Below are 15,903 nucleotides of genomic sequence, written 5' to 3' on the forward strand. Positions count from 1 at the left end.
CTATCATTTATTTTCCACTTCCATGTCTGTGTCCTCATATCCTCCCAGGACGCCCACGGGCCAGTCGTCAATTGGTATGACTCCTGTGGTTCGTACTTCACTGAGGGACGTTGAAAACCATGTCCAGGTGGTGTGCCGACTTCGGCCCTTTGACGACCACGAAACCCAGCGGTATGGCTCCAGCACTCCGCTTGAGGTCATTGACAACCACACTTTGTGTGTGAACCACAAGGAGGCTCTGAATGTCTTTACGTTTGATAAAGTCTGCGATGCAGCCACCACACAAGAGGAGTTCTACCAGTTGGTCGCCTCCAAAACGGTAGACGATATTTTGAAAGGTTTTAACGGTACCATCTTTGCATACGGCCAGACAGGCGCTGGCAAGTCATATACGATGTTTGGCAGACCAGGTCTTCCTGGCATCATACCTCGCATAAGTCATAACCTCTTTTCCCAGATCAATAAAGCCCCAGCAGAAATAGAGCATACAGTTGAAGTATCATGCATGGAAATTTATATGGAGCAGATAAGAGATTTGTTTAATCCTGAAGCATCTGAGTTCTCCGTTCACGAGGATAAAGATAACGGAGTCTACGTTAAGGGTCTCTCGCACGCCTTTGTATCCACAGAGAAAGAACTCGAGGATATGGTAAGCTTTGGTACTTATAATAGGACGACGTCCCCCACTCACATGAACTCCGATCTGTCCCGTTCGCATGTTATTGTGAGGATAGTCCTTTCACAGAAATCTGCAGATGGAGAACTAACTAAGTCAAATTTGTTTCTTGTTGATTTGGCAGGTTCTGAAAAGGTTGACCGAACAGGAACAACGGGTCAGGGACTAGAAGAAGCTAAGAAGATAAATCTTTCCCTTTCGTCTCTTGGCCAAGTGATCAATTCCCTCGCAGACCATACTGCCACTCACATTCCCTATCGTGACTCCAAGTTGACTCGTATTCTTCAAGAGTCTCTTGGAGGAAATTCAAGAACTACGCTTATTATTAATGTTTCTCCTACGTTGGCAAGTGTGAACGAGACAATATCAACACTTCGATTTGGCTCGCGTGCAAAGAAGATAAAGAACACGGCGCACGTTAATACGGAGCCATCAGTAGATTGGCTCAAGGCACGGGTAAAGATGCTCGAACAAATGAATCGAAGTTTAGAGCTGCAGCTTATCAGTAAGAAGAGTACACCCGCTATGAGCCCGAATGTTAGTCTTCTTAGTCCACGAGGCAGCACTACAATTTCAATGGCATCAGATCGACCAAGCACACTAACAGATGATCTTCAAAGAAAGAACAAAAAGATAGAGAGCTTAGAGAAGCAACTTTTGGATATGAAAATGAGCCAGGTGAAGCAACAACATGAGGAAGACCTGAAACTTTTCAAATTAGAAAATGCGCTTCATACACTAAACGACAAACTTAGTGACGTGGAGCTTATCAATGAAAATCTTCGCAAGCATCTCCTTATAAGCGAAAAGATTATAGAGTCTCGAGATGTGAAGATTGATAAACTACGGCTGCTTCTCGGTGAACAGCAGGCGCACGTTCAACTGGAAAGCCAACATTTCGACAGTAAGCTCAGGAAGCTTCAAGAAAAGCTCGAGGTTCAAAAGCTTCTGGAAGGGCGTGTCAATGATGAAACAGGCTGTGATGTGTTAGAGAGCTTGAACTCCGAAGCGGCCATCAACTCTACAGCTATCCACCACGACAATCTTTCATCCCCCAAAGAAAGGGGCCCCAACGAGCAGGACTCACCCAGATCGCTGAAATTTGGACTTAATCTAAGAATCGTGAAGCCAGTTCGTGGAGGAGGCCACTTCTCCACCTAAGAAAGCTTCTAAGACATTCCGCATTTCCTCGCCCTCTTTCGCAGCCATATAATTTGCTTCGAGAATAGAGAATACATCAGATAAAATCATTCTATCCAAAGTCAAAGTGCCTTATTCCTGCTCTGTATCAACGCCTTAATTGTAATTACCACACAGAGTGTCTTTCCTTCCTTTTCTGGGCCTAACTGGTGGCCTCTTGGTGACCTGTCTATTCCTGCCTTGCCACAGCTCGGACTCCTTATTTAAACGCACAAGATCGCACCCCACAAAATGCACACTCCACTAGCCACCAAAGGTCACCGATCCCTTTAAAAGAACCATCTTTGAGCTGCTGTGAATCTATCGCCTATGCATTTACTCTTGTCGCTGCAAAGCAGTGGCAGCCTTCAAGGTATGTGAGTATGAATATCTAGTTTTTTAAGTAAAGGTGCTAACAGCAGTGTTGCGAGTCAAGAAAGAACATGACAGGGTTAAAGTAACTCACAAGGGTACATTTGGCATAGGTGGCCGCTTATACTATGTCCAGAAGATACACGTGTTTCCAATTTTGAATAAGCAGTTTATTGGTGTTGCCAGGAACTCCGGTTTGGTTCAGTTGTACGAGAAAATGATGAAACCGTCGGGGTCTCTGGGATCCGGTGCTTGTACGTATAAGCTTGTCAAGGAATGGAAGAATTCTACAACGGGGCCTACCGACTCGATTATTGGAATAGGCGCTTTCAGAAATCAGTATATGTACACGTGTTCTGGAGAAGGAAAGTTGGTTATCCGGGATTTGATTAATGATGACGCTGACGATTCGGTGAAGCTGTTCGTTATAGATGGGCCTTTATCATGCATCAGTGTGGAAGCGGTACCTCAATCAACACACATTCTTGTGGCCGCTGGTGGTAAAGAGAACAGCTTGAAGTTGTATGATTTTGATTTTTCTACGAGCGATTTCGCTTCAACTCTTGCCGAGTATGCTAGTTTAGGTGGACACTTGGCGCAGATTGGTCTTGTACCAACGACACCGGATGGTCCTTCTCTTATTAGGAGAAGTTTGCAGATACGGAATTCATTTGTTGATGTTCGGAGACTAATTCCGGTCTTGGATTCATCAGTGAGTAAGGTTGATTGGGATAACGGGGAGCGAAACCCCTATTGGGTGCTGAGTGTTTGTTTCTGGAAACAGGGCTCTACTCGCAAAGTCTTTGTAGGCACCCAATTTGGCGAGTTGTTTGTCTATGATGTGACGAAGCCTTATCACTTTGAGCTCAAGCCGGAGAAAGTTTTACGTTTGTCTCACTTTGGTATCAACTTACTTCAGGTTTTCAATTGCGGGCAATACCTCATCTACACCGACTCAATGTCCAAGGCTGGTATTATCGATACTGAAACCTTTAATGTTGTCAACTTTTACGATTATCTTCGCATAGGACCTACCTTGTCTTCCCATGTCTACACATCCAACGATAACGCGTCAAAGGTACCTCAGCTGAGCCAGTTATCCAGATTTTTACCAATTTATTTGGTAGCAACTACCATCGATGGGTCTGTCATAATCTACAAGCTTTGTGATAGTAACGAGAAGAAACTTTGCTTCCGCTCGAACCATACTGGAATTATACCCAATTTCGATTTCCTAGAATCCGATCCCTATACAAGATTAGACGTTCTATTTGGTGACACCTGCTCCCAAGAAGGTTCAAGCCTGCGACAAGCAGACATCCCCTCGTCTAAACGACGCAAAGCAAACGATGCCCCGAATGATGCAAACTTTATGATGCATGCCTCGAGCCACCAGGGCCGAGGCCATAACGTACTAACGACATCTCACGAACAAAACGATGGTCTTGTGAATGACATCAAGACCATGAAGCTCGCAAACTAGATCGTTTAGTTGCTAGTGTCCTCACTGGCGGCAAATGAATAAAGCGAGGCGGACTCAATTTCATCATCATCGTTACCCTCACTAATTTCTTTCCAAGAAGCAATGGTGAGAATAACAAACCCGACAATGACTAAAGCGTCACCGATAAGCTGCATGACACTGAGGGCGTTGCCGAACAAAACCCATTCGACAACACCAATCAAAAAGATAGTGACCAAGGAACTCACAGATGACAATACTGGGGAAGTCAATGCCATTAAAGAAAGGAAAGCAGCGCTGAATAACAAGTTTGAAACGATAGATCCGGAAATGTAGACCCAGATAATGCCAGTTTTCTTACCGTAGTCGAAAAGATTGAAGTGATGAATGTGGAAGAGTTCGGTCAAAATGACTAATGTGAGCAAGAAGATCACAGTGAAGACACCCAAAAGGGACATAACGAAGTTAGAAAATGTCAGTTGACGTCTTGGTGTCACAACAACAGACAAGTGGGATGGGACACAGACGTACTTCTTGTACAAGACTTCGTAGTAACCGTACAAGACGGCACCGACAGAGATGATAACATTACCCCAGAATCTGTAAGGATACTGTTCTTGTGCATCTGGAGAAGAATCAGAGCCTGAATAAGCCACGACAAAAACACCAGCGACTGCGATTATCACCGAGGTAGCTTTAAGCCACGAAAATTTTTCATTCAACATTGGAATAGCAAAAGCGTAAGCAGTGAATGCAGAACAGTTGTAGATCGCAGTAACATCAGAAGCATATGTCATTGACATGGCACCGTACCAGGTAAAGCCCGCACAGTTAAGCACGAGAGAAATCAAGCCGACTTTAATGGCAACGTACTTGAACGATGGAGTTGCAACAAAAGTGCGGATACATGCGGTAACAGAGCTAGATGAAGAAATATGGGGGTTCTTCTCCACAAGAGCACCCAAATTGCTAGTACTTCTGTCTCCGTTAACATTAGGCTCATACACCAAAATGGAGGAATGATACACGTTGTGCACCTGCTTCACAATGCACCTCTTGAAGTAACCCCAAGGGTGAAACTTGGACACAACAGGATTGGCATCCTGGGGGATGCCGGCTTCGTTCTGTAAAAGAAAAGCATTCGAATTTAGTCTCTCATAGCGCACACCTCTGCTGTTTCTGGCCTTGCCGATGGTTCTAAACAACGACACGAAAAACGCCTGGAGCGGCCACAAAGTCCACCACGAGCCGTGGGTGACAAGCAAAAGGATGATGGGCTCTTCAAAACCGAGCTGGTACGCCTGGGAAGTAAACTCAGTTTGGCACAAGAAAGACAATAGGGAAAGAAGGAAAAGCAAGCCGACGTAGATGATTTTCGTCTTGGACGCCTTTTCTTGAGAAGCAACGCTCGCGTTGCTTGCACTGTTGAGTTCTGTGATGGCCATCGCAGAAACGTAGTATGCTTGGACGGTGAAAGGAAAGGTAACAGTCTTTAGACTCTGATGAAAAGACTGTCGGTACGGACGACGGCATTCGCGATCTACATACAAAAATAGTTGAGTGACGAGTCACGTGGAGAAAGAAGCCCCCCGAGTGCCGTTGGGCCATCCATTCGGTCTGGGGTTTCTGTGGGGTGATGGCTCTACAAAATATGGGAAAAATCCGGCTGGAAAAGCGTAGAGATACCGTGGCTGGTGGTAACGAAAAAGTTTAATAGGCGAGCTAAAAGGCCAGGACACTCGGCAGAAGAAGCTTGCTAAAGAGCCGAGCCGGTGATTAACAGGCGAAGAGGGAGATGGGACTCAAGGGGGTCGGAATGGCACGGAAAGAAAGAGAATGTTAATAGAATACCTGTTTTTCAGTCTGGTAGTAGTGTTGTTGGTGCCATTGCGTCATTTCCAAGTTGGCTGCGAAATGACGACAGCAGCGAAAAACGTCTTGCGTGAGAGAAGAATATGGAGTGAGGAAAGAATGTGAACGTTCAGAGTCAATGTTCTAGAAAGAGCATTGTGTGGAGATTTATATAGGAAGGTTGACGTTAGAGAGAGATAAGTTTCTATAAGAAGGAAAGAGGAAAAAAAAAAAAAAAATTAAGTAGCACCACGGAATTATTATGGACGTCAGTACAGAGGACTCCGCTTCACGTCCAGGAACACTTATGTTTTCACACCTTACCCATATAAATCATATTAAATGTATAATCCACAATTATTGACATCCACTTCGGTTTATCCCCTTTATGGATCCATTACGGCCTCGAAAGACGGGTCCCCGCTTGCCCCACATTAGATAGTACGACTTATTGAGAGTACCCAAATCCATGCAAACAAAAGCACACTTTCTACACCAAAATCGACACGTCTGATTGATCTATAACCAGGACTTACCCCACTGACTGGCCCATGCAAATTGCTGCAAAAAACACCTCGTCGTAGGCTCCAGCTACCTTATCGGGAGGACTATCAGGGGTGTACGGATCTCGGATGGCTCGTAGTGCACACCTAGAAAGGTTAACTACCACTTGACCATAATCTCGACCAGCGGCAAACCTTGGCAATAGGCATTGCCGATTACATTTACTACAGCAGTCCTTTGAAACATGTCTGAAAACAACAGAGGTTCATCCGTCTTTGGTGAAGAGGACAATAGCCCCTTCCCACACCAACTGGGGCTCGCCAGTCTTATCCAGTCCCAGGGGCCCGATAAGAAAGATTCCAAAAAGAACGGCAAGAAACCACTGAACTCGAGCTCTAAGGATTCTGATAACCCTACTGACGAAGCTGTCGATGATGATTTGGATGACGAGTCCATGTTGCTTTACAGAAGTGACAGAGAACAGTTTAATACTGTGCATATTGACTACGAGAGCAGGGTTACTAAGCTCCTCAGTCCAGAGAGTAACGCTAAGATCTTGATTAGCGAAGCAGGTAAATCTAACGAAGGAATGGCCAATTCCCTGAAGAAGTATGTTGTCTACACCATCAAACTTGTCAGTCAGGATAACCCCAAGGAAGAAATCCAAACCCGAAGACGGTACTCCGACTTTGAGAGCTTGCGTGACATTCTTACACGCGTATACCCGCTATTATTGATCCCCCCAATTCCTCCGAAGAACTACTTCTCGTTAAATGTATTCAATGGCCTCGTTGGCAATGGCAACGGTGGCGCTAACAACAATAACCACCAGGCTGTGGGGCCTTCCGACCCACCTAACGACTCAAGCAATACGACATCTTACACTTACATCAACTCCAAGCATTTGAACAAGAATAAACTCGTCGAACATCGCAAGCGTCTCCTTTCGAACTTTTTGAATAACTGCTTGTCTATTCCACAGGTTAGAAACCTAGAGTTTTTTGCTAAGTTTCTTGATCCTTCGGCGAATTGGACGGACGAAATAGAATTGATCTCAAGTCAACTACCGAAGTCTATTTACCAGCTGAATCCTGAGAATGGTTTGAAAACTGACGAGATCTATTCCAATTTACCTTTGCCATCTACGCAGCCTGGATTGAGTTTCCAATTCCTCAAGCCCTTGAAGAATAACAGGAAGTTTTTAACAAGTACTACCAGCCGATTTCTCGGTACTAATCAAGAGGCGAACCAGGATGCCCAGTCTAACGGTGCCGCCGAACAGGAATCGCAAGCTGAATCCGCTGACGCCCGTTCGATAAGATTCAAAACCTCGAGTTTGGACAATATCAACAAGAAGATAATGGAGAACTTTATCGGCATGTCGAACGATTATGTTGAACTTGGCAGTGCGCTCAATTCCTTTTCGTTGACGCTAGCAGATTCCCTGAAAGCACGAGACGGAAAGAATTCCGAAGAGGATGATGTGAAACTCGACTTGGTCGTTGACAAAATCGGTGTGGCATTTGATAGGTCCTACATTGCCATCAATGCGCTCGTAAGTGAACTGGAGACTAAGTTTTCTGAACCATTAGGTGAGGCGGTGCAATACGACAATATCCTAGGTTCAGTCAAGAAGTACCAATCACGCAAACTGAAGCAGAAGGAGCTTATAGACCAAGAAGTCCAAGAGAAGAAGAAAGAGCTTTCGCACCTTTCAAGGGCAAATCCAGCAAATGGGGAGAACGGCAACAATATTCCGAAACCCGTGAGTTCAAATGACGCTGCACAAGCCTCGAACGCAAGTGGCGCTTCTCCCCGGAATGAGAGACTGGGATACTTCCCGAGTATGGGATCACTCAAGAAGATAACCAAATACGTCACCGACATAATTGATCAGAATCCCGAAGAGACCAAAAGAAACAGAATCGACTATTTACAAAAGAAGATTGCGACGCTTGAAAAGTGCCAGACGATCATGCTTCAAGACATATCGTTCATAACTGATGAGTTGGAGACCAACACGAAAAGGTTCCAGAACAGAGAACTCAAGACGATCTTCCAGATATTGCTCAGCTACAATAGCATACTTATGTCATGGGCAAAGAAAACTATTGAAATCTGGGAGGAAATAAAGGAAGAAATTGAAGCTCTATAGGTATGCTATAAGCGATCAAGATACTTTTTGGCTGAGTCTCCCCACTTTTCTGCGCCTTTGTAATTGGCCATATCGGTTGGCAATCCACGGAGGGCACCAGCGAGCCGTCTCCCGTCTTCAGGATACTTTTCGGCGAATTTAGTGAATGGGTGGATATAAGTTCTGATGGTGAAAACAATTGCACCAGATTCAGGTAATTTGGTAAGAGCCTGGCGCTCACTGCGATAATGGATATCCTTTTCATCAAATGTAGGACCCTCCTGAGAGTAATCATTGTGATATCCCTTGTTGTCATTATCAACATAATATTTATCGTGGGTCTGAACGGAGAAGTTGGACCTAGTGACGAGCTCGTAAGGGTTGATGCGATCAAAGAATCGGTTCATTGACTTTTTTAATTTCTCCTCATATCCTGGAATAGGTCCGTGGATGCTTGTGAGGGGTTTGTCAAACTTGTCTTTTGGATCGAAACCAGCTGCAAAAGCAAAGACACCGCCCTTGAAGAAGTACTCATCGCCATACTTTTCGTCTCCACGACTTGGGTCTTTCAAAAGGATAATAAAATCTTCCTGAATAACCCTTGTCAAAGCCTCCAAAAGAGCTGTTCTGGAATGAGTTGCAGAGCTAAGCGGAATACGATCACCAGTGATCGTGTTAAGAATATCCTTCTCGCCTTTCTGAAAATACATGGGGTACTTGGTGCACATGTAGTTCATGGCAACATCATAGAATTCCCGAATGGCGTGGTCAGCCTCGGGAGACTCGAAGAAAGTACTTCCTCTCAAATCCTTACCCTCGGGATATTTTGGATTAGAGTTGGTGATGATCTTCCTCTTCTCTTCGAGTTCCTCAATGTACGAGTCCTCAATCAAGAGCCATTCTTGTACATCCAACTTCGAAATACCCATGGTCAAACGGTACTCTTTATCCTTATAAGGATAAGACTTCAAAGGCTCCTCCTTTTGCCAATCGAAATCTGGCGACACTGGTTTCACCAGGTAAGACTTTGGTGCCTGCTTGGGTGTCTTAGGCGCCGTAGGCTTAACCTTTGGACCCTTATTCTTTCTCCGAACATGCCAAAGTACAACTAAAGCAACAGCAACAGCGAGGTAGATGTGAAGAGAATAGTTAATCAGTTCCATAAAAGAACAAGACAAGATAATTTGTTTTTTTGAGCTGCCTTATCCATACCAGCCAGAGCAGCACCTTTATAGTGCGGAATCTCTGGTAGCGGCCTTCTTTATCAGGAGTGCGAAAGACGATAAGGAAATTTGTAGCGACCACAGACAATAGGAGCAAGAAGGCGTTTTTTAGTGAGTCACCTCAGGCACAGTAGGAGAACCGTTAGCTGCAAAAAGATACCAAGAAGCATACAGACACAGACAGGTACAGAGAACCAGGCAGACTGGGCAGACTGGGAAGTAGATGTCTCACCTTTACTACTCTTATCTACATCAATAAGACCAGATATATGGTTCTTTCAAATTGTTGCTACCGCCATTCCCGTGGTCTCCACTTCTTCAGACGTATATGGCAGTTGATGGCGTGGTCCGCCTTATAGTGGGCTGGAGGTGGTGTATTTTCGCAACCATATGAATACGAGACGGGCGCCCGGTCCCGAAACCAAGGCTGAGATAAGCAAAGGTACAGCACGAATTGCGGGAGAATACTGGTTATGATTTTCTTGTTATTCTTTTTAGGTGGGGCCACCTCAAATAGGCTTAAGAAGGTGGAACAAGGGGTCATTTTGTCCAGGACGTTTCATGCTGCCAGGCCCGCCTTATGCTAGATGTCCCGCATCTGGCCAGTACAGTTTGGCAGGGTTGGCCCAGATAGGGATTTGCGATAACGGAATTTGGTGGGTGCGGGAAGGTCGGGATAAGGCAAGATGTTTCCGACCAGGCATTGTTGGTGATAATTTGATTTCTATTGTAGTTTCTATTTTTTGTCATTGTGGGGGGCATTCGGGTATAACGGTGTTGATGGCTGCAAAATCCTGGTGATTATGGCACACCCGTACATCCCGACCAAGAGATGCCCCCACAGATGCATTATTCTTTGCACCCATTCCCAGAGATCAAAGAGTCTTAGATGTCCGCCTCGTTACAACTTGTGGCTAAGATTCTTCCTGCTTCCCAGAAAGCTACCATTGCTCTGGCGCTTGCGGATGATCTTGAAAATCCCACAAATTCGTCTGCTTTGGGAGAGCTCATCAGTGAAATTGATGATGAAACACTGAAAAGTATAATTCCGCAATTGAAAGCTTACTGTTTGGACGTGATCTGCAGTGGTGATGCCCAAAAAATTGAATGTGCCATCAAATTTGCAAACTTTTCGGAAGAAATTCGTTATGCAATTCTCGAACAAGTCTTGGTGCTCTTGAGGGCTTCTCTTGAAGGAATCTATGTTCTCAATACCACCAAAATGGCATCTTCTCAGGAAGCTTTGGAGAAGGACGAGATGTTGAATCTCATGACTTTCTTATCGTCTTTTTATGTCAATGTTGATCTCCTGGAATGCCCTTTGGCCGATAACGTGGACCTGATCTTCCTTCTTTTCTTGGGCCATGTAGAAGACGAAATCTCTAGCCAGTGCTCTAAAGTAGTTCGCTGGAGGATTGAATCGCTCGTTCAGCGTGCAATTCGTGATGAGTCATTTGCAAAGTACTTGTGGGGTACAATTTTCGATCTTTTAAAACCATTGGGTACCAAACAGCATGCCCACAATTCTTTTATTTTGTGGCTTCGGATCCTCAGTGCCAAAAATGCCCACTTCCGTGACAATACTTTCTTTCAACATTCCATAGTATGCCAAAACAGTTATTGGAAGACCCTTCAAGACGGTCTTGCTGGTGCCTCGCATGAAATCAGAAAATTCTGTTTATCAATCCTTCAACTTTCATTGAAATTTCTCAACCACTCGTTTGAAACAGAGGTGTTGCGCTGGAATGTCGATGAAGAAGAGGAGGGATTGGAAGAGTGGAGCACTTACACTACTCTTTTTGAGATTGTCGGTATCGATACGTCATTGCATCAAACTCAAGGTGCCGAAAACGAGATTCTTGAACTTTTCACTCCAGAGTCCCGTATCCATCCTTCTTGGGGATTCTGTCTTCTCTGCACTGGTTTCCAATCATCCATGGATTCTGTGAGAAAGTTTTCCGCTCAACTTCTTTTATCGATCAAGTCCGAAAACTTGTACCTTTTCAAATATGGCTTACCTTTCTTGAAGGGAACTTTCCTTCCTTATATGCTTCAATCGTCGCATTTTACTGTCAGACCTAAAGGCCCATTTACCAATGAATTGGCATGTCAGTATGGTGAGAAGGTGGCTGAATTTTTGGCCAATTTGTTCCGCAGTTTAACTTCTCCTGAAGAGTTTGAAACTGTTAGCTCATCGATTTTAGACGTGCTTGTCAGTTTGAGGGAAACTTTTGACGCTGTCAAGATTTATACTGCTTTGGGAATAGTAACGGGCCTTGCTGGTAAGAATGCCTTACGGTATGGTGTCCATGATGCTTCCGTGGTCAAACTATTTGACAACTTCTCTGAGGGAGAACTCTTCAAACGAACTTTGCAGTCACTTGTTTTGAAGATGATCATGTGCTTTAAGCTTGACCATCTTTCTCAGTTTTCCGATCTCCTCTCAAGGTTCGTGAGCTTCAATGGACATAAGTTAATGGTGGACAACGCTAGACTGCTCTGGGACTACTTGCAACTGTCAAAGTATCATGCACGCGATATTGTGGACTACCTTAAGTCATCGGGTGTGTCTTCTAACTCGCCACTCTTTTATCTTCTCCTCAAGATGTATGCTTCCAACGATAGTATCCTAACACTTTTGGAAAAGGCTGATAAGTCATGCATGCTTACATTGGCGCAATATGGGGTTGAAGTCTCTGAGTTTTCTGTACTCACTATCCAATTGCAACAGACCATTGAGAATGCGCTTCAAGGCGAGGAAGACTCTGACGTTTACAGGCTCTTGGCTGTTATTCAACCGCAAAATCTTCAATTACCTGAAAAGTTCAGTATAAAAGACCTCTGGGCTCTGATCTGTACTAACTTTCAAGCCGAGGAGTTTGAGGAGCTTCAGTTGGCTGTCAGTAAGGCCCGTTTTGTCAACAATATTGCATTAATTTCTTCGGACTACATTAATGTTGAAGATTTGTCTGGCTTATACGAAGTCATGTTCCTGAATTCTGATGGTTTAAAGTCACGTAATGATTACTATAAGTTGAAAGAGGATGCTTTTAGTCAGCTCCATGCTTACTTGAAGAATTTTGTACAGAGAGTACCAGAGGATGCCAATGCAATGGAACTTGTACCCTTGCTTCATTTGGGGACAACAAATGCTGATACTTTATTGGCAATTGTTGAAATAGCTACCCTTTTGCTCAAGGAGGATAAATGTGATGATGCTAGCCTTATCGCCATCATTTTTGGTCTTTGCGAATCATGGGAGGAGCTTTGCAACGAAAGACTCAAGTTATCCGACAAGGAGATGCATTGGGCTTTGATTGATATGATTTTCCATCCTAAGGTTCTTGATAAAGCACGCGAAGAGGAGTTTGTCAACGATGCACTTTCTGCCTTTGCTCAGTCCATCATTGAAAGCTCCTTTGGCAGACGTGGTCTAGTTCCTAGAATGATCAAACGAATTTCAGACTATCAAGTGTTACGTCCTGAGGCATTCGAAGAGATTGAGTTTATTCCTAGTATTCTTGTTCGTACAGCATGTCATCGCCAGGTCTCCTCTCATGCATTTAAGATGGAAGTGGTCATGGGTGATCTTTACGACAGCAAGATTTCGCCATTTAAGTCCAATATTTACGAAGAGCTTTATGGTCCAGAGGAGATCCTGGGCAAGGTTTGGCTTTTTGCTATACTCAACTCCATCAAGACTGAGAAGTTCGCTCTTTCGGTCATAAACGCCATCTTAGACGAGGAAGACACTTTCCGCATGGTCAACATTACGAAGCAAACGGATGGCGGCGAGGAGTATGTTAGATGTCAGTTGGCCAAGGTGATTCTTTCTGTTGTTGATAGGATATCTGTACAGAGTTTGGGTTTCGAGCTATTCGATCAGTTCAATTACTTCATCGAGAATGACCCAAGTCCACTTGTTAGAATTTACTTCGAGTGGATCATAGCACTTCAGCTACTCAGGGATCATAACAAGGCAGAAATCTACTTCCAGAAGGTGGCGGACTCATTAGAGTCACATGAAATCAAGCCAACTGTTGTGACAATTTACGAAAGAATCTTGTATTTGATGATACAATCACTTGATGAGAAACTTGAAGTGGAATTGTTGACTCGACTTTTGACAATAATCATTCCTGCTGCCTCCACGAACAAGGCTATTACTCGTCACTTTTCGATGTCATTGGCTACTTCTGTCCACGAAGAAATTGCTAGAAAGAAATTGCCTTTGAATGACAAGCTCGTTGCTTTAGTGGAAAACATGTACAAAAGTGCTGTCGCATCTAGTGCTTTTGGCCAATACAGAAGTGGAGATGCCTTGTTGTGGGACATCGTTCATGATTTAGATTTGGTCAGCATTTCTGGTGGCCTCTTATTAAGACTCAGTGACAGGGAAGTCGAGTTCATAACCAGTGAGCAGTTCAACAGACACTTGACGGAAGAGCAGAAGTCGATCTTGAACCATCCAGTTGGTGCAGACCGTGTTGAATTATGGGTTTCAAAGATCAAGGCTGACCAGCAACAAAAGAAGGATTTCCAGGAAGCCAGCTCTACTGCGCAAATGCCCTTACAAACAAAGAGTCATGCTTGGAGCACTGTAATGGATGTCAATGAAAATACGAATGGAAACGATGTGAAACGCAGTGATCTCATTGTTGTTGCGTCCCTAGTCACCAAAGCACCAAATCTTGGTGGTATTTGCAGACTTTGTGATGTCTTAGGTGCTGGACTCATGACTGTGTTTGACATGAAAATGACGAAGAATCCTACATTCAAGAACGTGGCTGTCACAGCTGATTTTTGGATGCCTATGAAGGAGGTTCTTCCATGGGATATTCGTGACTTCTTACGGGCTAAGAAAGTTGAAGGATACACATTGATTGGGCTTGAACAGACAGATAAATCGGTTGTCTTGAATGGCGACCTCCAATTCCCCAAGAAGTCGTTGATTCTTCTCGGTAGAGAAAAAGAAGGAATCCCTGGTGAGCTTTTAGCTGAGTTAGATCTTTGTGTGGAGATCAAGCAGGTTGGAGTGGTCAGGTCCATGAATATTCAAACGGCTACAGCAGTTATTTGCCACGCATACTCGCTGCAGCATTGTTAATGTACATAGTTATTTTTCTCTTAGAACATGGTTCCATCCTGATCTTGTAGATCCTGTTCGACTACCGCATCAAGAGCGGAAACAATTTCTGCACTATACTTTTTTGCCAAACCCACTGCTTGAAGAAGAATGGATGGCTGAATACCCTTCAAGTTCAGATTATTAGAGTTTGTTGCTAAGTTGATGTTTGAAATTGGAGAGATCACCTTGTTGTCGTACCAGCCCAAAATTATACCGCTCTCCAAGACTTGCTCTTCTTGAACGGAAGGCTCCATGATAACGTTTTTGCCAGCTACACCGAATGTAAGAAATAATGGTGGCTGGAATTTTTCAAACTTGAAGACATCCGATAAGAACTGAGAGTTCTCCCAGTCATCGGAGAAAGTAGGTTGCTCTTCGATTTCTGCATCGTCGGTTTCAGAAACCAATAAAGGCAATCTCGTAGAACTGAGTGCGAGGTATGAAGTCAAACTGATTAAAGTTAATGGATAACACTGATGCGACACAACAATGCAATCGATGAAAAGCTTGTAGCTGTATTTTGATGTAAGATGCAAGTTTTTGGTTGGAAAGTTCTTCTCGAAGAGGTTGGTCATATTGAACTTCAAGTTCAGAACAAAGTTCAGGTCATCACGGAATCCGGAGACATCTATGTCACATTCTATCAAATTTGGTTCCTTGGAAATCAAAACTACCTTGGATTTAACACTGACAATACATTCACTGCCGTCCACCATTCTAATTCTGGCAGAGCCGTTGGAGCTCGGTAGGAAAGCCGTTTTCGCTTCCAAAGGTCTAAACTGGAATGCTTTTCTTCCATCTGGACGGATAGGAGGCGTAAGTGCCAATGAATCAAAGAGATACGCCCTTTCAGCGGGCGATAACATCATTTTGTAGTTATTGTTTGTAGTTTGGCTTTGATCGACCGGATGTCTTGATGGAGATTCAAGATGAGCACCTCGATGATTGTGTATGTACTGCAGGATATGCACGATGGCTGCAAAATGGCACCACAAATGGAGACCAATCTGAACTTATATCGTCAATAGAGGCCTCAGAAGGAGTGAAAGTTGTGATTTACCTATCTGCTACTTGAATGATTGGAAATTTGCAAGTTATTTGCTTATTTGGCGCCATACAAGTTACATTCTCGTTAAGAAGAAGCGTAACAAGAATGTTACAACAAGATGAAAAGATGAATTGTAGAATGAAAAGATGTATAGAAATACTCGTGGTATTTTGTTCGACTTTGGCCTCCTTACTGCTTTAATTCCACGGCATGGAAATATATTCTGTGGGGTATACTTAGCCTATGGTCACCAACGAAGGAAACACTTAACTGAAAACCATACAATGAAGTGAAGAGATCGTGCTTATGTATACACAATGAAATTA

General features: G+C 43.9%; 6 protein-coding genes across 6 annotated transcripts; 3 read left to right on the forward strand and 3 right to left on the reverse strand. All coding sequences in view use genetic code 12, as the record gives it.

Moving 5' to 3' along the window:
* Positions 1–22: 22 nt before the first annotated feature.
* Positions 23–3,603, forward strand: KIP4 (Kip4p; the record flags this gene model as incomplete). Its single annotated transcript, XM_025484165.1, has 3 exons — positions 23–1,807; positions 2,265–3,491; positions 3,520–3,603. 3 exons carry the CDS (start codon positions 23–25, stop codon positions 3,601–3,603), a joined length of 3,096 nt encoding a protein of 1,031 aa, XP_025342380.1.
* A 112-nt stretch (positions 3,604–3,715) lies between these two features.
* CXQ85_000419 (mannosylinositol phosphorylceramide synthase regulatory subunit) lies at positions 3,716–5,134 on the reverse strand (the record flags this gene model as incomplete). Its single annotated transcript, XM_025484166.1, has 1 exon — positions 3,716–5,134. One exon carries the CDS (start codon positions 5,132–5,134, stop codon positions 3,716–3,718), a length of 1,419 nt encoding a protein of 472 aa, XP_025342381.1.
* Positions 5,135–6,288: 1,154 nt separating this feature from the next.
* CXQ85_000420 (uncharacterized protein) lies at positions 6,289–8,126 on the forward strand (the record flags this gene model as incomplete). The annotated part of the gene is made up of 2 exons (XM_025484167.1): positions 6,289–8,051; positions 8,087–8,126. The coding sequence occupies 2 exons, from the start codon at positions 6,289–6,291 to the stop codon at positions 8,124–8,126; spliced, it is 1,803 nt and encodes a 600-aa protein (XP_025342382.1).
* Positions 8,127–8,204: 78 nt separating this feature from the next.
* Positions 8,205–9,341, reverse strand: HRQ2 (Hrq2p; the record flags this gene model as incomplete). Its single annotated transcript, XM_025484168.1, has 1 exon — positions 8,205–9,341. One exon carries the CDS (start codon positions 9,339–9,341, stop codon positions 8,205–8,207), a length of 1,137 nt encoding a protein of 378 aa, XP_025342383.1.
* Positions 9,342–10,290: 949 nt separating this feature from the next.
* Positions 10,291–14,508, forward strand: CXQ85_000422 (tRNA (guanosine(18)-2'-O)-methyltransferase; the record flags this gene model as incomplete). The annotated part of the gene is made up of 1 exon (XM_025484169.1): positions 10,291–14,508. One exon carries the CDS (start codon positions 10,291–10,293, stop codon positions 14,506–14,508), a length of 4,218 nt encoding a protein of 1,405 aa, XP_025342384.1.
* Positions 14,509–14,528: 20 nt separating this feature from the next.
* RRP42 (exosome non-catalytic core subunit) lies at positions 14,529–15,398 on the reverse strand (the record flags this gene model as incomplete). Its single annotated transcript, XM_025484170.1, has 1 exon — positions 14,529–15,398. One exon carries the CDS (start codon positions 15,396–15,398, stop codon positions 14,529–14,531), a length of 870 nt encoding a protein of 289 aa, XP_025342385.1.
* Between the last annotated feature and the right edge of the window lie 505 nt (positions 15,399–15,903).

The sequence above is a fragment of the Candidozyma haemuli genome (assembly GCF_002926055.2).
Source record: "Candidozyma haemuli strain B11899 chromosome Unknown A_2014730914, whole genome shotgun sequence".
NCBI lineage: Eukaryota > Fungi > Ascomycota > Pichiomycetes > Serinales > Metschnikowiaceae > Candidozyma > Candidozyma haemuli.